Source organism: Vidua macroura, chromosome 1, assembly GCF_024509145.1.
Source record: "Vidua macroura isolate BioBank_ID:100142 chromosome 1, ASM2450914v1, whole genome shotgun sequence".
Taxonomy (NCBI): Eukaryota; Metazoa; Chordata; class Aves; order Passeriformes; family Viduidae; genus Vidua; species Vidua macroura.
Genome location: NC_071571.1, coordinates 5,727,048 through 5,749,981, shown reverse-complemented (window position 1 = coordinate 5,749,981; position 22,934 = coordinate 5,727,048). Strand labels below are relative to the sequence as shown.

Genomic DNA, 22,934 nt, shown 5'->3' with positions numbered 1-22,934 from the left:
GTGATGCTCAAGGCTGTGGGAGCAGCCTTAGCTCAGCCCTCGTCATGTGTGCTTTATGGCACAATCTTTAATTGCATCATCAAATACTTCTCTGGCCTGGCAGCGTTCATATGGGCTGCGGGAAAGTCACCGCTCAGGGACTGAGGCGTCTCTCTGTCGTTTTTCTCCTTCTCATTCTGTTAGCAGCAGTGGCTGTTATTTATTACTCACCATCTAATGCCCTCAGTACATATGGAAGCATTTGTTTCCTTTGCAGTCTTTTCAAGGGTCTTTGCTATCCACTGGGGTGTTTGAGTGCCAAGTTGTTCTCCGTAAGTGGAGACTGCTGATCTGTGCAGTGCAGCTGCAGGAAAAGGTGTGTGGAGAAGACAATTTGGGGCAGGTTGGCTCCCAAAGACAAGAGGCAGGAGTTGGCTGACAATGTTTTTCTCTCCCCTTCATTCCGTGTCTGTCCCTCCCTGGTGCAGGCAGGAGTGTGTAGCCACAGAAGAAAACCCTCAGGTGTTTTTCTGCTGCTGCGAGGGCAACTATTGCAATGAGAAATTTACCCATTTGCCTGAAGTCACCGGCCCAGAAGGTGAGTGACTGGGAGGACGGGGAGTTGGGGTCTCTTCCTCTAGACCCAGTTTCCAAGGACATTAATAGAAATATAGGATGTCCTGAGTTGGGAGGGGCTCACAAGGATCATTGAGTTCAACTCCTGGCCCTGCATAAGAAACCTCCAAGATTCAAACCCTGTGCCTGTGGGTGTTGTCCAAATGCTCCTTGGGCTCTGAGCTTGGTGCTGTCACCACTTCCGTGGGGAGCCTGTTCCAGTGCCCAATCACCCTCTGGGTGAAGAACCTTCTCCTAATTTTTATCCTAAACCTACCCCGATTCAGCTTCATGTCAACATTGAGTTGTTGGATGTTTTGGTTACAAAGTCAGAAATCCTTTGGCTAAAGTTCTTTAAGAATAGGTTGTTTCACTCTATGGCTAAAGCTATACCAACACTTTGGATACCATCAGTAAGGGTTAAGTTTTCTTTATGGTGGACAGTTCAGTGTGGGATGTTACAAAACAGAATCCCACACAAGGGGAAAAGGGTAGAGTGATTAATATAGCATGGATTGAGCCTTAAACTCTTAAAAAGTGTTTAACACCTTCCTCATTAAATTCACAGGTCATGAGTTTCCAGATACCTTAAGCATCTGGGATTTTGCATTTGATTCTATTTTGTTGATCTGGGGATTGAAAGGGAAAGGGTCTGTGTGAGCTTTCAGAGTCTGTGGATATGCATCAAGGAGGAAAAGTAATAGCAGGACCTTCTTCAGAGGCTAATAGAAAAACAATGATTCTTTTAGGTGTATAATTTTTAAAAGTTCATTCAATACAAGCTATTAAAACAGGTGAATCTTTTCCTTAGGTTGGTTTGAACTATCTGCATTTGCTGAGATGTTCCAGTAGACCTTTACCAGATTTTCCTGGGCTGTCCTGATAGGTTTTTAATTGTTTACATGGGTTATATTATCTCCTGTTATTAACGTACCCGTAGCAACCTAGTAGCAAATATTCTTTCTCTCACAGTTTTTTTGTTTAATTTGGCAAGTCTTGCTATTTTTTCCTTCCCTGGCTCCAACATAGCAACATGGCTCCATTTAGTATTCCCATTGTTTGTGTCTCAACTGCACTGATGTAATTTGGAACAAGAACTACTGTGGGAATAGTGCATTTGATTGTGGCTCCGGCAGCATTTTACTAAAAACTGACAACTTGTCAATCACTGTGAAAGGTAAAGCAATGCTGCAAGGGTTTTCGTGCTGTCTTAATACATTTGGAAGGGTTAAGAGGAGGAAATGTTCTGCTTTTGTGTATCCCAACAAGAAATACCTATCTTAAATAAAGGTCAGATGGAGGCTCAGCTTGCAGAGTGTGGTTTGGGCCATTGTAACTCCATTACTAACATTACTTCTATGGAGAAGAGAAAACCATGGAGCCTTATGAATACTGTTGCTTTACATATCAGAACTGTAAACATGTCATGTTTATGTCTTTTTGTTTTGTTTGCCCTCAGCAATGCGATTTTGCCCATTGATCAGCCAAAAACCAATGTTTGGGTAACCTTAGCCAATGCATCAGGCTTAGATACCATATATTTAACTCATTAAGCCCTGAAAAATTTCAACTTGTTTGGTCGGTGTGCCAATACCGAAAGCCATTCCTTCACATCTTTCATGATTCGATATAAATCCCTCTGATGGATGGGGTGTTTGGACCAAATTCCTTCCTGAAGTGTCCTTTGAGCCCCAAGAACTGGAAATTCTTGGTTCTGTAAAAATGGATTTTTGCATCAAATTTGGCATTTTTGGGCTTGAACAAAACAAAGACAAAACTTCAGATGTCACTCGCTATCACCTTGTGTATAAAGATGCAGATTCTTGGTGTAATTGTACCTCAGTTATATTTTTGGCACCTAGTCCTACCCCTTTACAATTACCACAGGGAATGTTTTTCATCTGTGGAGACAGAGCTTGGCCAGCCATCCCATCAAACACCAAAGGTGGTCCATGTAGCATTGGAAGGCTTGCTTTGCTAACACCCAGTGTAAATATGATGAAAGACCATAAACACAGAGGAAAAAGGTTTGTCCATCAGTGTGAATCAGACTTAAAGATGAATTTGAACCTTGGGACTGTCATCATGGGGCATGCCAGCCAGCACTGTCAGCTTTGGAGTGGAGGGACAGATGGGGTTTGGTTGCCTCTGGATGTGCAGCTGACGGTGCTGCTGCATTCCTGAAGGTTCTTTTCCCTCTCTTACCCTGCTCTTTTCTCACAGTCATATACGAGCCGCCGCCGCCAACGCCCTCCCTGCTCAACATCCTGGTGTACTCCCTGCTGCCCATCGCCGTGCTGTCCATGGCCATCCTGCTGGCCTTCTGGATGTACCGGCACCGGAAGCCTCCCTACGGCCACGTGGACATCATTGAGGTCAGGGAGTCGCTCCCCTTTGTCTGGGCCTTGCAAAAGGCACGGGGGCTGCTCAGTGTGTCTTCACACCTACTTCTGCTTCACTCTTTTCAGGTGGCCTAACTCTTCTTCTCTGCTCTTTGAAGTTGGTAGCACAGTTGGCCATTATGGAAGTGTCAGACTGATGGGTTTAGGTGGGGTTACCACCATGTCTGAGATAGCTGAAGGAGGAATTAGCCCTGCTTGGTAGCTGCCCTTCCTCCCAGACTCTCAAACCCATTGCCTGATTTCAGCCAACTTTGTAGAGCATCAGAGATCTAAGAGATGATAAAGTTCCTGCCAGTTTTATGAGAGGAGGGAAGATGCTTTCCCTGATGAAGCTCAGGTTTTATGAACCCTCAGAGAATGGATCTAGGAGGCTTTGGGGTGACCTAATTGCAGCCTTCGGTACCTGAAGGGAGCCCACAAGAAGGATGGAGGGGAACTTTTTACAAGAGCATGTCATGTCAGGACAAGTGGGAATGGGTTCAAATTGAAGGAGAACAGGTTTAGATTAGATATTAGGAAAAAATTCTTCCCTGTGAAGGTGATGAGGGACTAGCACAGGGTGGCCAGAGAAGCTGTGGCTGCCCCATCCCCCTAAGTGGTCAAGGCTGGATTGGATGGGGCTCTGAGCACCCTGGTCTAGTGGAAGGTGTCCCTGCCCATGGCAGGGGGGTTGGAACTGGGTGATTTTTAAAGTTCCCTTCCAGCCCAAACCATTCTATGATACTGTGAACCTTTCCCATCTGAAAGCAGGTAGGACAGAGCTCCAACCCCACACGTCCTACAGGGTCACATTGTTCTCCTGGACAAATGCAGAGTTTAAACAGATGTGATCTGTATGATGCTGACAGACCTGTTCACTGCCCATGGCTGGGGTGACATGGAACATGCTAATGTAGTCAAGAGCAGTGGGAGGTTTTAGATATAGTTGGCTGTCTGGTCACAAAGATCTAAAGTTTCCCACTTCCAGCAGGAGGTAGCCTTGAGGACATCAGTGCTTTACAGCCCAAAATAACTTTTGCTTTGAAAACACAGGAGAATTCAGGTTTTGCCCAGAGCATGGTAGGCAGCAGTGTCACAAAGTGACACTTGGAGGTGCAGATTGTTATATGTGTTCTATACCAAAACCCTACAGAGCAAGCGAGACAAGGAATTTCAGGCTGTTCTTGCTGCAAACAGTTCACCTAACTAATTTGTATTAAATAAATGTAACTTCTTCACACTTTCCTCATGTGCAGTCTCTCGATTCCTCCCCTCCCTTTATTTTACAGTCCAGCTTCAGCTGGTGACAGTGTTTCTTTCTCTTGTGCAGGATCCTGGCCCACCACCCCCTTCTCCCCTGGTTGGCCTAAAGCCCCTGCAGCTCTTGGAGATCAAGGCAAGGGGACGCTTTGGCTGCGTGTGGAAGGCTCAGCTGATGAACGACTACGTAGCAGTGAAAATCTTCCCTATTCAGGTGAGAGGGACACTGCAACTAGGTTCTTACTTGCCAGGGGCTTCCTCACCAGTGCTGAGATGCTCTAAGTGCCTATGGAGATTATTATTTTTGAGTCATAACAAAGATGCATTTGGGCTCTTCTGCTGGGGGAAAAAGTTCAAGGACCCTTCCTTCCTACACTTCTCCCTGCGTTATCTCATTACCAAATGCTTCCTGTAGTAGTGCTTGTTGCAAGGAGGGCAAAACCAAGCACATTCTGAAATCTACAGGGTATATTAACTTCCCTGCAAATGCCTGTGTTGTTTAAATCCAGCAAGGCAGGGTGCAGCTGCAGTGCCCAGAGTGCACACAAAGGGCCAGAGCCCTGGCTTTGTGTGTCCTGCCTGGGTGGATTGTAAATCTGGATCCAAACCTAGTGAGCAGTTTACAGCCTCCAAAGGCAGAGCCCTGGTGCTGTGAGAGCTAATTGTGCTGCAGCATTTCTGTCAGCTCCTGTCTTCTGCTCCAGGAAGCCTTTGAACACTCCTGACTTGATTCTCTAGGAATTGCAGATGAAAAGAGTAAAGCAATCAAAAATCAAGTGAAAGAAAAATGACTAAAACATCTTTGTGCTCCTCTGCTGTCTCCTTCAGTACTTTTTCACCTCATATTTGTTGTCATACATTGCTAAAGGAGATCTGCACATCTTCTGTCCAAACCAGCTGTGACCTACTAGTAAATATTCAATAGAGCCTAGATTAGGTTTTGCAACTGCAGCAATTACCCTACAGGGCTGATCCTGGGGGCTGTATGCACAGGCTTTCTCTTGCAAGTATCCTTAGGAAATCTTGAAAAATATTATTTCTCAGTAAGGTTGAGTTTGGCTTCCTCTCTGCTCCCCACACACGTCCTTTAGGAACAGCTGAGGATAATTTTGGAGAGGGGAGACTGAGGACAGCAACTTGTCTTTCTTCTTTAGGGAAAACAGCCTCCTTTTGAAGGGATGCATCACATCCTAACACAGGAGCATGATTTTTAGAGTAGTGTGAGCAGCTCTGACTGAACTGAAGGAGCTGTTTGCTTTAAAGGGAAGCATGATCTTTGATGGTGCATTTCTCCCTGCTTCAGGATAAGCAATCTTGGCAGAGTGAGAGGGAGATTTTCAACACTCCTGGCATGAAGCATGAAAACCTTTTGCAATTTATCGCAGCAGAGAAAAGGGGGACAAACCTGGAGACAGAGCTCTGGCTGATCACAGCTTTCCACGACAAGGTAATGTATTGCACATACATTTTGGGAAGGCAGAGAGGGAGCTGGTTGTGATACAGCAGGATTATAATCCCTGTAATCCCTCCAGTCTGTTCCTGGTGGGCCATGACTGTGGTAGCAAAGTGCTCCTGCTCCCCTGCTTCAAATGCCCTTTCTTTAGTTTTCAATGCTTTCCTACACAAACAAAAGATTAATAAAAGTGGGATTTAGGAAGGGAGAGAGGCATAAAAGGCCACAGCTCACATCTGTAGTGATCACCATCTCTTGATGTGCATAGATGAGCATCGTGGGAGACAGATTTTGCAAACCCAACTTGCCCCTTGCAGATGGGCTCTATGTTTGCTGTTGAAGCTTGGGGCCCATCTCCCACTTCATGGATTGCTTTAGTTATAAACCATGACTAACACTTAAAACAAATGTGCAAATCTGGGGTTGAGCCAGCAGTGTTATCCCCCTGGTAAATCCAAGGTCTGCTTGAGTCAATCATTGCCACAACCAGCTGATGCAATGCTTCATCTTGCATGGAAGGCTTTCCCCTTGCTGAGGTTGGATGAATTGCACTGGTTAAAGATGATTTTTTCCCTCCCTTACCTCCCTTCCCTTCCCTGGCAGATAAGTAGACATCAGGAGGTCTGTGCTGTCAAGGGTTGAAAACTCAGGGATACTTCTGATTTTTATTTTTCCTTTTTGCTTCACTAGTGATTTCCACCCTCCCCCCACCACCCCAGTAAATCAAGGCTCAGATTTTTCAAGAACTCTCTAAACCATTCTCTAAAGTGATGAGTTGGCACATCTATCACATAAAGGGGTCTATGATTAAGAACTGACAATGTCCTGTTCTGCAGGGTTCTCTGACAGATTACCTGAAGGGCAACATTATCAGCTGGAATGAGCTCTGCCATGTTGCAGAAACAATGGCCCGTGGCTTGTCCTACCTTCATGAAGATGTCCCCTGGTGCAAAGGTGAAGGACACAAACCTGCCATAGCACACAGGTAAAGCCTCTTTAGTTGACACTGTCTTTGAAATGATGCTGTTGAATGGAGGAGGAAGTTGTGCTTTTAGGAAGTAAAGGCCTTTTAACCCAGCAAATCCTGTGCTAAGACAAGAATTTTTTTCAACCACATATAAAATGGTGAGGGGCAAGTGTCTTGCCTGTGGAATAATAGTTGGTAGTGGCTCATGGTAAATGTAAGGGCTTCTCTCTTCCATCAGCTCTTCCCTTGTGGTGGAAAAGGAATTCTGCTGCTGCAGAACCACTCTTTTGAAAGGACTTGGCTTGATAATATCATCACATTATGATCTGTGTATTTCTATGGCTGTACCAGGAGCTGGACCCTATTTTTCCCTGATTTGGACTGATAACTCCACTGCGTGTCTTCCCACAGAGCCTTTGATCATTAGGTAAAAAATTAATAAACTGTGGAAAGGCAGAAAATGGCTGCTAGTAACTTTTCCCTGTAGTTTTATAAGGCCCAAATCATGATAGGGTGCTTATGAGAGACACCACAGCAGGTGCCACCCTGCTCCCGAGACCTCCTGGCACAGCTTCAACCCGCCTGGGTGGCAGTGCAGAGGGGACAGCTAGAAAGTTGAGTTGGGTTAAACCATCCTCATGCTTTAGCCCTTCTCCAAAGTCCCACACTGCTTGCCCTACATTAAAGCATCTCTTCTGAGTGGTTTGCTCGTGGCAGGGCAGGATGGCCGAGATTTCCAGAAGGGATTTACAGGCTGTAATCCGTGGCCATACTCCCCCGCCACCCACCGCATTTCATCTAGGAGGGACTTAAACCCCACGTCCAGCTGCAGCAATTTGTACCTGATCTAGCAGGCCTGGCTTCATGTATGGCAAGATAATCCCTGTTTTTGCAAGGGTATCCCTGCCCCCAAAACACCCCACCTCCCCAAACCTGAAAGTTTTGGAGAGATGGGGGCTTTTGAAAGAACCTGCAGCTGCCTTTGTGCTGCTCCTGGAGCTGACCCCTGTGTCCCTGACATTTGTCCCTGTAGAATAAAGGCAGTGGTTTATAGATGAAAATTCCTGAGGTTGGGGAACAGAGGAAGGCTATAGAAAGGCTTTAAAGCAACAGATCGTGCTCATTAGTGTCCCTGTCCATTTAGCAAGTGATAAAAGCTGTAGAATGCAGCATTTGTGTGAATTTAGCACATACCTAGTGGAGGAGGGGTTTCAGGACACAAGGGATTTCCCCTCGGATTACCCCACTCCTTTTAATTTTATTTTTGAAAGAAAACACTAAATGCATTTTAATCTAGGGAGGGGGGGTGTGGGGGGTGTTTTTGAATGGCTTCCCACAGTGCACATGGCTGGAGATGCTGGGGTTGCCAGGTGGAGCTCCCCAATCACTGCTGGGCAGGGGTTCAGCCAACTCCTCTCTGCCCCCCCCCCCCCCCCCCGGCACTACAAGGAGGATTAAGGTTATGGAATCACTTGTTGGTGCAAAAGTGCCCCCACGTGGAAGCTGCAAATAAAATCTCCAGTGTCTCAATCGAATTAACTCACCCATTACTCATAGTCTGCTTGTTCTGTATTCCCTAGTTTGAAGTGCTATATGGAAAAAAAATTCTTCTTTTCACGCCACTTTTTTTTGGCAGTGACCATTTTAGGATGGTCTAATGCATATGATATTATGGGAAATCTACTTGGCACGGCTTGGATTTAGTCCTTCTCCCTGGCCTGGATACATTTGCATTGTAGCTCAGACTTGCCAGTTCAAGGTGGTTTGTGAACGGAAGGAAGGAAAGCGTGGAAAAATGGGGAAATGTATGGAAATGGGGAGGGGGGATGGAATTGTAAAGGGAAATCCCTGCATCGTGTATCAAGATGTAGGAGTTAACTGTGGCATGTCTGAAGGGCACTGCAGGTGAGGAGCAGCAGCACATGCTCTACAGTAATGCTGGTTTACATCTTATTTCACCTTGGAACCACATCGTTGAGGCAGATTGTCTGATAATTTCTGTGTGGTCCTCATCTCGAGCCACTGCTTTGCAAAAATCTCATGCACAATCTGTACCATCCTGAGGGCATAATCCCCTAAAGCTGAACGAGCAAAGGCGTTTATCCATGTCATTAGATGATGGCTGTTTCCTAAGCCTGTGGGGAAACTGCTATAGCATGGAAGCAGGCAGTCTCTGGGATGACAGATAGTGGGAAATGCAGTTCTCCTGTGTAATGGAGGGGTACCAATGTTTTGGAGGCTCTGCAAAGCTGTACTGAGTCCCTAGAGCTGATGGAGGCTGGTTTCTGCTGGGGTTCACTGGCTGCATGGTGCCCTCCAACTTCACACCCACTTCCCCCATCTTAATCCTCAAGCCAGAAATGCCCATCATGCTGTGTTTAGCTTAGAGAGGATAAATCCTCTCTTCTGATATTTTAAGCTCAGAATCAGGGGCTGGGTGATTTTTGCTTGCAGTGCTTTGAGCTGATGCTCTGGCATCTGAGGCTGCAGGGAGCAGCCCCTTCTCTATGGTCCAGCAGTTTCTCTCTTCACAAAGAATTTTGACAGGTCTCTCTAGTGCAGAACAATTGTATCTGCCCTCATTAATTATTTTGTGCAGGCCTGCAATGTCCTGCAATCAGCAGGGTCACCGAGTGAATTGATGATAGGGAAGTTATAATGCTGAGCATACAGGACAATTGCCATCTGCTGTCTAAGGTCTGTAATTTAATTAGATTGCCAAACATTCCTTTTCAGATGAAAATGCAGGAAGCCCAGGGAACAGGGCTCGACTGGTTCGGCATCTCAGTGTGATCTTCCTCCAGCCCCCACCCTTCCCAGCCCCTGCAGATTTACCTGAGCTGCCCTGAAATGATCCTGCTGCAGCACAGGACTGACACAAATGTCCCCTTCAAGCGCAGAGCCACCATCTCTACTGCAAATTCTTACACCTGCCTGTCAGCTGCCTGCTCTGACCCTGACAGCGTGTCTGTGTGGCCTCACCCCCTTCCCTGCTTGCTTTCCAACCCTCTGAATTCTCCAGGGAAGATCAATGCAGCAATTACAACAGAAGGCTGATAGATGACTATGGCAAAAGTCTGTTGAAGCATGTAGTCAGGGTGGAGAGAGTCTCACCAGCATCTGCTGATTTCCAGAAAGATCTAATTTTATAGGTAGGAGCAAACATCCTTACTAGGATAAAGAGTAATATACTCCCTTAACCTGCCTTGGTTTTCTTCTTGGGAATGAGAAGGGCCCAGAAGATGGTGCTTAGAGCAAGAAATGGTGCCTTATATACAGTTTGCTCTAATTAAAAGAGCTCCTTCAGATCAGATTTTACTTGGAGATTAATTCACTGTAGAGTTTGGCTGACTCTGTGCTGGTCAGCTCAGGGCTGCTTGGGCGTGTTTTGGGGACAAGGGCAGTGAGGAGCAGCCAAGTTTGCAGCACTGGCCATGCTGGGACTCTGGGGGAGAAAGGAAGAAAGGGCTGCTGAGTCTATAGACAATGTGTGTGCTACAGTGTGATTTAGACACATGCCATGATAAACCCTTCCCTTACTTCTTGGCTTGTCCATAGGGACTTCAAGAGTAAAAATGTCTTGCTGAAGAATGACTTGACAGCTGTGCTAGCTGATTTTGGACTGGCTGTACGGTTTGAACCTGGAAAACCTCCAGGTGACACTCATGGACAGGTAATCATTACCTTTAACTTTTTAAAAAGTTGGCCTTGCCATAGCTTCTCTGGAACGGGGGCTAGTCTGTGTAGATGCATTTATTTCACTTTGAGATATGTATTTTTTCCATAAAGAATTGTGCTTAGACATAAATTCTGGGAGCTGCTTTAATCTGGGTCAGTGGGGAGGGTGCTCAAGCTTTCTGATTGCTGTGCAGGTGAGGGCCCCCAGCTCTGGGGTCAGGTGGCTTTTTCCTTCAAGCACAGGGCTCATTGTCTCTTTATTGTTTTGGTATAAATATCCACAGGATCATAGAATCGCAGAATACCATGTTGGGAGGGACTCAAGGATCATCTGGCCCAACCTTTCTTGACCAAAGCAAGGCAAGACAGTCCAGCTGAATCGTAGAAATGTTTAGTTTTGGAGTCTGCTGCACATACCACTTCTCTAGGCCATAACACAAGTAATAAAGCTCCTAAATATTAATACTGATACCACAATATAAATATTAATAATCCTAAAATTATTGATTTAATTTTAAGAATTCAGCCAGGCTGGCTGCTTGGGTGACCTTTGGCACAGCTGGCTGTGCATTGTGTAAACAATATACTACAGTTTTATGGGCTCTTAATTTTCTGCCTTTGTGTTGCAGCAAGCAGCCCCTCTTTCTGCTCTCATGCCAGGACAGCAAGTCCATCATCCCCTCCTTCTGCCTCCAGTGCTTCCTGAATTTCCATCTCCCTTTTTTTAGCTTTATCTCAGAAGGAATGAACACTCTTCTGGGTTAGCCTTACTCAGCTTTCCTTATTTTTGTCACCTTTTTTTTAACTTTTCCAGTATTTTGCACATCTTTCCATATCTTGGCTTCACTCTGTCTCCACTGTCCCCACTGCCACTCTGTCCCCCTAACAGCAAGAATAGATGAGAATTTCCTTAAAGGAAATTATTAAAAGTGTTTCAATTCCCAAGAAAGGTGTTTCTTCTCTTGCTGTTCTGTCCACTTCCCTACATTATGAACTATACTAAACATAACAATGGAGGCACTATAATGCCTATTCCCTCAAAACAAGAGGAGGTCTTTTCCAAACCATGGCAAGGGTTCATGTTTTACTACTTCTGTGGATGCAGGAGACTTGTTTTATCTAGGGCTGTCAAACCAACATCTTTTTTTTTGGTTCTGTTTTTGTTCATCCAGGGGGTTGGAGTTTTTTGGTTTTTTTTTTTTTTTTTTTTTTTTTTTTTTTTTTTTTTTTTTTTTTTTTTTGAGTGATGGAGGATTGAACTTTCAACAGTTAGTATAACCAAGCCAGACTTGACCTCAGGGTGTTCTGTGTGTCTCCAAAGACAGCATTTCCTCATGCAGGGTGTGCTGCTGGAGCAACATGCAGCGGGATGCAGACCTGCAGTGTGCACTGAATGAGTATCACACACGTAGCCTTGCACTTTGGCTTCCTCCTTTATGTTGCTCATCTGGACTCGAATGATCTTAATGAGAATCGGTGTCAGAAGAAACAGCTCCCCTTTGCTTGTTTCTCGAGCAAGGTGCACCTTTAGCAGCAATGGCCTCCAGGCTAATGAAACCAGCTGTCACTCACCTCCAAAGCAGAGGCAGAGGGGCCCAAATGCAATGTAACTTGAGCTGTGTTTTTTCTCTGTAGGTGGGAACAAGGAGGTACATGGCTCCTGAAGTGCTGGAGGGAGCAATCAACTTCCAACGAGACGCCTTCCTGAGAATAGACATGTATGCAATGGGACTGGTGTTGTGGGAGCTAGTCTCCAGATGTAGAGCAGTTGATGGTAAGAATAAAGATCCTCTCTTCCCTGGGGAAGGTTTTCTTTCAGTGTGCTTTAGTTGTCCAGACAATGGATCTGTCTCTGTTTAAAAAAAAAAAAAAAAGTCAATGGCATATTTTTATTAAAAGCAGCTGACCTGTTTTTCCTTTTTTTTAACATAAGGTGCTACTCTCTGTATATAATAACCTTTGAACCTTTGTAAGGGCTCAAGTCTCAAAGTACTTTTTACCATGTTGGTTACCTTGCAAATTGCTGAGAATTCAGAGGGAGAAGGTGATCCCTACAGGATGGGTGTCCTTTACTCCTCAGCCTGCTCTGAGCTGCTCTCAGTGGCACTCCACATTTCTGCCTGTGACCAGGCCATGCCTTGGGCTTCTGAGAAGAGCCACACAGTCAGCTTGGCTGTTACCTTACAGGGAAGTGGGGTAGCCTGAATGGAAAGCAGCTTAGTGAAATAACAGGAACACAGGGCTGGAAGGATCTTCCAGGGTCAGCAAGCCCGTTTCCCTGCTATCATAAGTCATTAGTTATTGATCTTTGACTTTTGCTGATCAAGCTCTTTCTCAGCAGTAGGCTAGGTTTGTTGTTTCATTTACAGCTTTGGAAGATCTCACTTTCTCCTGAAGGATCTAAAAGTATGAACTTCATGGTGTTTTAATCCTTTTTTTTTAATCCTTTTTTTTTAATCTTAAAACAATGCTGCAAAGTGGGGCATCTTTTCTGTCCAGTCAGCACATCTGTCCTTTAGTGACCCTTGCCATTTGCAGGACAGAAAAGCAATCACATGTTATTGTAGCTCCAAGGCTGCTTCTTCCTGCTTTTTTCTTCTTGTATAGATATGGATGCTCTGAACTGAATATCAACTTCATAAAACAACAGCACCTCACCTAGACTTGAAATGTTTTTGTTAGCATTGCAGTAGGACTGAGGAGCGTGATTATAATTAATGCCTCCCATAAGTGTGTGGTAACAGAAGGTCTCACCTTCAGAAATGTACAGTCTAACGAGACAAAATGCTGGAGGAGCAGGGAGCTGGGAGCACAGTAGGGTAAAACAGTGGTACACAGATCATTCATGTAGGAATTGCCCTTCTCTGTCGAGGTGCCCCAAATATCCACTTTCATGTTTCCTGTCATTTGTATGATCTCCTGCCAATTCAAGCAGCTGAGATACCCCAGGTGCCACACACAGCACCATTGAGCCAGAGGGAAGGCTTCCTTTGGGATGACAGGGAGTTACATTGAGCCTCATCTGCACTTCCAGCTCAGAAGTGATGTTGTTTAAACAGCACATTTAGCTTGCAGATCACCAGGGCAGCTCTTCACAGCCTGGGTTCCTCTTGGAGGGAAAGGAAAGTAACAAGTGACACTGATTGGAGCAAGTGTTTCTATTTGGTTTAGTGACTGCCACTGAGTAAACAAGAATAATGATAAGCCACTGTAGTGATTTCATTCTTTAGAGTAAACATTGTGCTGTTGGTGTCACAATTCATGACCAGATGAAGTGGTCAGCTCTTTTATTTTAGTCTGGAAAGACCCTTTTGAGGTATCTCTGCTGTGAAAAGAGGTCATTTTTTGCTACTGAGAAACCCTAAGTGGTGCCATGGAGCACCCTGAGAAGCCCATCAGTTAAGCTGGGCTGCTCTTCTGAGAGAGCATCTACGCATTGCCAAAAGCCAAATGATGTTTCAATAAGCAGAAGTTACTGCTATCATCCAGCATCTGCACTCATACTCATAACAGTTGTCTCGTTCCCATGGCCCTGGGCAGTTCACAGCCATAACTGGTATAACTAAAGCATTCAGAAATGATTTTACACTTAGGAGCCAGTACCTGGGACAAGTGCATCTGGCTCCAGTGTGTCAGAGCTGACTCAAACCTATGAACAAACCAGATCACAAAGCAAGCAAATATAAGTGTTGTATAAGCTTAACCTTGTTAGTCAGTGCTAAAATGAAATTATGCTCATGCTGAAATCTTTCTGTAGGTTATTGTGTGATGAATTGTGTTAAAATGTGGGGAGGATGAGTTGATCTGCTCTTTATATTAAAATAAATCACGGATTACCTGGCAAACTTCCTCAAGGAAATGGCGGGATCCAGAGGCCCAGCTGAGGGTTCGGGTTCGTAACTCAGCGAGGTGGAAAATGCACGGCCAGACAAGCAGCGGGGACAGCAAAGACCATTGTGCAGGAGGAATGTAAATCACATTTGTCTGCAGTGACATGTGAACGTCAGCCTTTGTTGCAGTGGGTTGAGGTTGCTCTGGAGCTGCAGCTCATTCATGCATGGGGACGCCGTGGCTCTGCAGAGGCCATTCCTGCCCCTAACCTGATTCTCTGTGTGCACCATAGGTCCAGTGGATGAATACATGCTGCCTTTTGAAGAAGAAATAGGTCAGCACCCATCCCTTGAGGACCTGCAAGAAGTGGTGGTTCACAAGAAGATGCGCCCCGTATTCAAGGATCACTGGCTAAAACATCCCGTACGTCCCTCCTGGTTAACAGTGGAAAATATTTTCCTGTGTGTTGGGAATGAGGGATGTGGTTATGCGTTCCCAGTGTTAGGCAGAGTCAGCTCTGGGGAATGAGGGATTGCTCAACACCTTTGTGTTCCCTTTTCTTTTTATCTCTTGTTCTTTAGAGACTAAACAGGCTGAATAATCAGCTAGTGCTCAATGTGGAGCGTGTGGTGCTTCAGTAGGACTTCTTTAATATGGTGAAAGAATGGAAAATAAAGTCCTTTCATAAAGAAAAAGAAAACGATCCATACCATTGGAGACACACTCCTCACAAGCTAGATACCATGCAAGACTTGGAGCAGTTTATAGAGGAAAAATTAATTAGATGTGAAAGCAAGCAGACAATGAAGCAAAATGCAGTGTGGGTTTCCCAGAGGTAGTTCATTTCAGGCTCACGTTTTTAATAAAAGAGTTGATTTTCCTTAGATTCGGAAGATAAGAGATGATGACATCTCACTGGGCTTCAGTAAGAAGTCAAATGCCTCTATTTTGCCCAAACTGCTACAGATTTGGCTAGACTCAGGTGTATAACTCATTTCCCAGAAGTTAGGGAGAGCTGTGGATTGTAAAAAAAAAGATGAGTGTACCACTTCAAATGAGGGTTCAAATAAGAGCTGCATTCTTCAAGCACTGTTGAATTCAGTTTTTTTGGGGATATCGAGAGAAGTGATTGCAAACAAAGCAAATGGTTTCATAGTAACTGATACAGTGCTGCCAGCTCTCACAGTTTCATCATGGGAATCTTAATACTTGTTGTCTTTTAAAGCTTCAACTGCTGAATCTTGGGGTTTATTTTGATATTAAAAAAAGCACTTTTGGGGCAGAATGCGACCAAGCCTTAGAAAGCACATGCTTAAAACAAACCATGAAAACACATATTTAAAGTAATTTTTGAAGCTTATCTCATGGTAATTGGCATACTGTGGACAAAATACTTGTAGGGTTTTTTTAGAGCATTGGCTGTGTTGAATGGACCTCTCCACCCTCTGACAAGGTGGTGCCCATGATGCCTTAAAGATATAGAAATAAAACAACACACTTCTGAGACAACATTAGCATAGGAGGTAATATAAAAACTGGTCTTTGATTGGAGGCCTCCAGGGGCAGATGTGGAAAAGTGCTCACCCCACACAGGGCGAGTACAGTTTTATAAGTTTAGCATATTAGCATAATTAACAAGAATCTCCAATTAGAAACACAGGTGATGAGGTAATTCCCCCTCTTCTAGAGCCCCCCCATTGGTAACAGCTGTACTTTGTTTATGAAAAAGTGTCTTGGGAGGGTACCTCATCCTTGGTTCCCAAGAAAGCACAAGGTAGGATAGGAACCTTTGGAATGTGTTTTGTCTTTCTGCATATCAGGGTAGGAAAAGTGCTGGAGCTAGCTAGGAGCTATATAATTATACAACAATAATCTACAGAGCTACAAACATGTGTGAAGGAAATACAAAAGCAAAAATCCCTTTGGCATCCTGAAGGTTGTGAGTTCAATCCTCACATGGGGCACCACTAATGTTGATTTTTTTGGTTTTTTTTTTTTTTTGTTCAGGTTGGGATTAAATTGTGCAATGATATTTTTTGTTTGGATTTAGATGGTTATTAGTTTTTGTTTATATTATAGTTTCATAAGTTGTGAGTTTTATAGTATTTTACTAATAAGGTAAAAAAATTGAGGTGTATTTCTTTTTTATTAGGTTTTTTAAGGGTGAACTGGTTAATTAAGAAATGATAATTAAATTATTTTTATTTTTAACTTAATATCTAACTACTTGTGTTTTGTAATGTTGATTTTATTTAATTACAAAATATTACTTATGAAGAAGAAGGTGAAGAAGGTAAAGAAGGACTAGTTTCTGTTTTAAAACTTCTATTTTGTTTTATATGTATTCTAATATTTTAAAACTTTAAGCTTTTTATTATGTGATGTTACACATTTTTATTTAAACTACGCACTTATAATCTCAGTTCTATCATTTAATTTTGGGAGTTTTTTCTATGGCTTTAGGTTAAATGCAGTGTTTTCTTAGGGGGTTAGCGTTTGTTAGTCTAGAAAGTTTAAAATTTTCAGTGACAAGGGTTCTGACAGCATCCCCCAGGGCAGGTGACGTTGCTGAAGGTGTTCTCTCGCCGTTGCTGTCCGCAGGGCCTGGCGCAGCTCTGCGTGACCATCGAAGAGTGCTGGGACCACGACGCGGAGGCGCGGCTCTCGGCCGGCTGCGTTGAGGAGCGCATCGCGCAGATCCGCAAATCCATCAACGGCACTACCTCGGACTGCCTCGTCTCCATCGTGACGTCCGTCACCAACGTGGACTTGCCACCCAAAGAGTCTAGTATCTGAGTCCTGGGTCCTGGTTCGCTTTTGTCTTTCCAGACTCAGCGGATTTCAAACAAACAAACAAAAAAAAAACAACAAGGAAAAGAGTTTAAAGGAAAAAAAAAGTACAAAAAAATACAAAATCACAAAAATTCAACAAACCCATGAATGCAGCTGCTATTTTATCTTGACTTTTTATTATTATTGTTATTATTATTATTATTGTTATTTTTTTGGATTGGATCAATTTTACCAGCACATTGCTCTACTGTATTAAAAAAAAAAAGGACATTTCAGCAAGCATTCAGGTGCCGACTAATGAATGCAGAAAAGGTGCAGGTACCTCAGAACCTCAACAAACTCACTTCAGTTGTTTTTATTTTATTCAGTTTTCTGGGTTTCTCTTTATCAGTTTGTCTTCTGAGCGGAGCATCTGTGACATAAAGCTTATGTGACATAAAGGAAAACCAACTACCACCTTCGAAAACGCAATGCTGCAAACTGTGGAGGAAACTTAAGACTGTTATGTAAAGAACACACCTTCCTCAAAAGCATTTTTTTCCCCATGTTGGTTTTGGGTTCAGTTTCTTTTTTTTTTTTTTTTTTTAATTTGTTTTATTTTGGAAGTGAGCTTCAGAAAAAAAACAGCAGATGTGTCTTTTACGGATCTAACGGGTGTCATTGTAACATGGGAAAAAAAAAGTAACTGGGCAGAGAATGTTAATTCTTGATGGTATAATTGAAGGGGGGAGCGTAGAATAGGGGTGGGGAGAGTGACGTTGGACTTGGCAGCATTTGGGGAAACATCATTTGCTATGGAGCTACTTCTCAGGTAACCATTAGAGGAGGGAAAGGACATTTCTGGGCAGAGTATTTACGGCTGCAGCGTATGGAGAAAGCGGAGTTAAAGAGGCAGTGGTTGGAAGACAGGCACTTGTTTCTTCCTCCAGAGTCTGGGGTTGGTGGTAAAAGAACAAAGCAGGACTATAACTTTTATTTTTCATTTCCAGGTAGTAGTTGGAAGGATGCTTTCAATGTCATCAGGACAGGTGGGGAAGTGTGATTTCAGAAGCACTTTGGTAAAATACTGGAAGATGAGAAAATTTTTGCATCTCATTTTAAATGTGAGTCAGCTGAGAAAATTTGGCCTTGGGTTGATTATCTTTCAGCCTAAGCTAATGGTGCAGACGGTGGAAAGAGGAAAAGGGTGAAAACTTGGGTATATACATTTTTTTTCTTTATTAATTTGGGACTGGGGGAGTGAATGGTGGCAGCTGGCTCCTGTAACATCTGAGAAGCCTGAGAGCTGCCTGGCTGCAGCAGCAGTGATTCCCACAGCACCTCTCCCACTGGTTTCTTTGACGCTGCTTTCTCCTTATTCTGTGATGAAACTCTTTTGTCTTAAAGTGGTGCATATTTGAAAATACCGTTACTCTTATTATGCCATAAACTCGCTCTAGTCAGTGAATGTTCCTAATGCTGCTGATTCAACATTGAAATATTTTTTTAATTTGCAAAACATGCAATGTTTAAAAAAAGAAAAAAAAAAAAAAACAAACACAAAACATACACACACACGTTACGTGGCTTCCGAGGTTTAAACTGAAAAAAAAATTAAAAACTTCATGACCACAGACCACCTCAAACCAGAAATACCTCAGAATTTTCTACTTGTATGAGTTTTATTATATATTTTGTTAGTTGTGTTGTCTTGTAGTAAGTATATTTTAATGTAAGTTGGCTTTTATGACAAGGGAGTTTTAAAAAAATTAAAAAAAGAAAAAAAGTTCCAAAATCTTTTAGGAAGTGCTACCATTTTTTTTGTTGTTTTGTTTAATAAAGCACCATTGTAAATAACTGTATACAGTTGTGGAATAACTGCCTATATAAGGTACCTGGGCATTATTCACTCTTATTTGTGAAGGCTGTTTCCATTCTGTGTTTTTTTTAGTTTTGGTTTTTTTTTTGTTTGGTCTGTTTTAGTGAAAGGACAGTACATCTTTTTTTTTTTTTTTTCTTTTTCTTTTCTTTTTAAAATTTCTTTTTCTTTTTTTTTTTTTTTTTTTTACTTTGAATATAACATGAATTCTGTGTCTTGCTAGACTGACAAAGTTATGTCCATTGGATGGCCAGATCTTCTAAATTTTTCTTTGTGTTAAGCCAAAATGCAGTCCTAAACTAATCACCCTGTAATGGAAATGTAAAAAGTCTGTATTATATATAAATGAATTGGACTTGTCTCCACTGCCAAATTATCAGTGTGCACCCTTGCACAGATATAATTTATTAAGCAAACGAAACTGCTAATTGGAGAAAATATTAAAAAAAAAATGAAATATATTTCTTGAAAAGTATAGCTTTAAAACCTAGAGGTCACAAATGAGGACATGGTCCTTTATCTTGAAGAGACATTAAGAGAATTGCCTTAATTTGTCTATCTGAATAAAGTCTTAACCTATTCTTTCAAGTTACTGAATGTATATTGCATATTAGTGTGTACACACATGTAACTGTGTTTCCGTGTGTAGGTTTGAAAGTTTCTGTTTTTTGATGTGCTTCTGTTGAGAAAACCTTGACAAAACCAGACAGAACGATACCATTTTGACCCAGCCAATGTCCCTGGTGGCCACTGGCACCTTTGGGCCTGATGCTGCAACAAACCTATGCTTAGCATTGAGGGTGTAGGTAGCTCTTCTGGTGTCATGACATTAGGCACTCACTTAATGTTAAGTGTGGTTGTAAATGTTTGCAGGATCAGTATTTTTCATGTTTAATACATTTCTGCACTGAGATTTATATGAAAATGTGACTATGTCTTAGAAGTGAAGTGATGTAAGGGTTGGGGTAGAGCGTAGAGCAGTTAATTTAAGACTGAGTGAATACTTGTTTAGAGGTGGGCTCGCTCCCCTTTCCCAGGGAATGGGAGCAGTTCCTATTGCTGCAGAAAGAAAAAAAGCTGTACTGTCTTTTAACTGTTAATATCTGTTTGCTCTTCTGGATTTTTTTCCTTCAGCATTACATATTACAGCTAAAACAGGCTCATTACAGCAGTTGCTTTTTTATCCTGATTTCTTTAAGAAGCTTTAAAGTATTTATTGAAAGTGCCATATTATTTTAATAGCCTATTAAACAGTATCTGAAATCTTCTCTTTTGAGAAAGCATAAACACAAATTCTCACATGTAGCTTATCTTACTGCGGGGAACTGCACGACCGTACAAACCTTGACCGAATGTTGATTGTAAAGTGTTACATCTTCCTGGTGTAATGGTTCCTTATAGATCATCTTGTCAGCAGGACTCAGAAACTGATTGGAAAAAGAATTTCCAAATTGGGTGTGTGCTGGGTAACAAGTTTTATATGTATGTAGGTACGTGTGTCTTGCTATTGCAGCATAGAAGGAAATCCTGAACTTTTAATGTGTACCAATTTGGATAAAGTGTTTTTTTAAACTGGTATTTATTTATTTTGTTAACAAAGACAAGCTCTGATTAACTTGTTGGTCTTTCAACAGTTGAGCTGTCAAGCAAGTCGTTTCCTCACCTCTAATCCATTCGAACTCTCATTGACAACATGATTTTAGTTCTGTTTGGTACTGCAGAGGCTTTTTCCAAGTCAGGAATTGGGCACATCCATAGGTGTAGCTGTCATAAGCAACTGCAGCTCTTTTCCTTTTAACACTCCCTTGAATAAGACGCTGAATTTCACTTCCTATTCAGACTTAGAGGAAGCAGCTCTTCAAAAATTTGGCTGGAGAATTTTATTGGTCACCTCCCTCTCTCATATGGAAGTTCTTAGGTGAATATTAACACTGAATATCCTGAGTAAAAATTCTCCTTGACTTTAGGAGCCAGGATTCCCCATCTCTCTGGTGGAACACCCTTTTATGAATTTATTGCACTGGCTGGGCTGGTTTCCTAGGTGCAGAAAATTTGACTTCACATTTTTAAACTGGAAATACCACAGGAACTAAAACTGAGGTGTTTTTTTGAGATGGTAGAGCTGTGACTTGCTGATGAAATTGCATTAATACAGCAAGGCTGGAAATTGTATATGGCTTATACTGAAATATACATGCATTTTATAAGAGATGGCTATAAACCAGCCTAACCATCAGTTAAGTAGTACCAGGCCTATTCATTATGATTAAGGATTTTAGCTGGTCCTGATCATTGAGAAATCTCTATTTAAGACAAATGTAACCCACTTTTTATTCTGCCTCATTCTTCAGCTGAAATTCTCTTACAGAATATCTTTATGTGCTAGACAGTTACACCTATGGAAGTGCAGAGGTCTTTGTTTTGAAGAGAAGGTCTGTGAGTGCCCCCAGCAACTCCCTTGCGTTTTCCCTGGGTCTCCTGACTCCCTGCTGTTCCCACTTGAAGTCAGTGGTTTCAGTGGAAGCAGACATTTCCAGGCTGGCTGGGTCAGGCCTGGCTGTTAGGAATCCTGATCCCCCTTAACAACACAGCGCTGAAACGTTTTATTCCTGTTGTACGACTTCCTAGGCTGTGTCAGAGCTTGCCCTGTTTTGCAGGGAAAAGGTCTGGTTTCACTTAGCATGGAAGGAGCTCATACTGCAGAGGAAGGTGCTGGGTGATAAGGTGTGACAGTGCTGTTGTTGCAGTTCTCTTCAAGCCACACTCCGCTTGGGAAGTTGCTAAGCAGGAAGCGTCCCACAAACTTTTGTCACTTTTACATACAGGATATTGTTTGGTAACATTGTAAATAAAATAGACTATATAATAGAGGAAAATAAGGACATTTTGACTTTTTTACTTTTGGAAATATATATATATATTTTAGTTACATATACAAACAAAAATTCTACATTGTGTGAGAATTCTTTTATACCACAAATTATTTTTGTAATGTCTAATATGTTTCTGCAGGGAAAAGGGAGAAAGGTCTGTGTATGCACAGCAAATAAATAAAGAAATATATATATAATGTTTAAATTAAGTGTGCACTAGATCAAAGTCTAGAGGATAGAACAAGTGTAGCCTGAAAACAGTTTGAGGAGCAAGTTTGGATGTACTTGGACATGCTTTGAGGACAGCACTGAGTATATGTTTAGGTTATCTTGCATGCCACATCCCTTCTGCTAAAGATGCTTATTGCTTTTCTATGGCCATCTTCAGCTGGGAGGAGTTTTTTCACGTGTTCATGCGAGTAGCCATGTGTGGGCAGTGTGTCTTTTGGCATATGCTGTGGTGCTGCAGTGAGTTGTGAAGTCAGGGTGTTAAGAATTTACCGAGGCCAAATAGCCGGGCTGATCTCGCTCGCTGCCGTATCCGCTCATAGCAGCTGTGTCTGCTGCACTGACAATATGATCTGTAAGGAGCTGTTGCCAGTGGAATCCTGATAAAACCAGTTCCTAGAAATTCCTTCTCTCTGAAGTGACACAACTAATCAGGCTTCACCAGAACACACAGCTATGTGCTCTGTGTTCCCAAAATCAGATTTAATAGTCTGTGTCGGAGGCACTAAAGAAAAGGAGCACTGTCATGTCCAAAGTGCTACTAAGAGAAAGAGCTTCCCAAATCTGTGTAAGCAATCCAAGGTGTTCTAAAAGTATTAAAGAAAAAAAAGGGGGGGGGGGGGGGGAGGAAGAGGGGGTATAACCTAATTTTTCATTGGACTTAAAATTCACTCCAGTCTTTTTAGTCCTCTCAGCCATGACAGTACAGTGTCAGTGGGTGAGAGGTACTGAAAAAAGCTTGAAACCAAACAACACATGGCACTGCCTTGGAGCTGGTTTGACAGTGTGCCTTTTGCAATTAGTGCTCGCTAATTCAAGCAGACTCCTGCAATTACTGAGTCCCTCATCTGTGTTCTGGTGAAGTCCTAGCCTGTGGAAACCAGGAGGAGAGTTTCCATCCAATCCTGTGTGACCACGAGTGTGTGTGTGTGTGTTCCTGGAACACTTTCTAGGCACACCTGGTCCCTTATTTACATGGGACTTCCTTTTTCATGACTCGTTTTAGGGTGACACTCAG

General features: G+C 42.8%; 1 protein-coding gene across 2 annotated transcripts in view; it reads left to right on the top strand.

Annotated features, from left to right (window-relative positions):
* Positions 1-17,249, top strand: part of ACVR2B (activin A receptor type 2B) — a 96,266-nt gene extending 79,017 nt beyond the window's left edge. The window contains exons 3-11 of one of the 2 annotated variants that reach the window (XM_053983406.1): positions 468-577; positions 2,818-2,969; positions 4,306-4,449; positions 5,539-5,682; positions 6,525-6,673; positions 10,214-10,328; positions 11,969-12,107; positions 14,457-14,587; positions 16,766-17,249. In XM_053983406.1, coding sequence (XP_053839381.1) covers positions 468-577; positions 2,818-2,969; positions 4,306-4,449; positions 5,539-5,682; positions 6,525-6,673; positions 10,214-10,328; positions 11,969-12,107; positions 14,457-14,587; positions 16,766-16,960 — 1,279 coding nt within the window. In that variant the 3' untranslated portion in view covers positions 16,961-17,249. The remainder of the gene's footprint in view (positions 1-467; positions 578-2,817; positions 2,970-4,305; positions 4,450-5,538; positions 5,683-6,524; positions 6,674-10,213; positions 10,329-11,968; positions 12,108-14,456; positions 14,588-16,765) is intronic. The other variant, XM_053983416.1, reaches the window with a different exon arrangement.
* Positions 17,250-22,934: the final 5,685 nt, after the last annotated feature.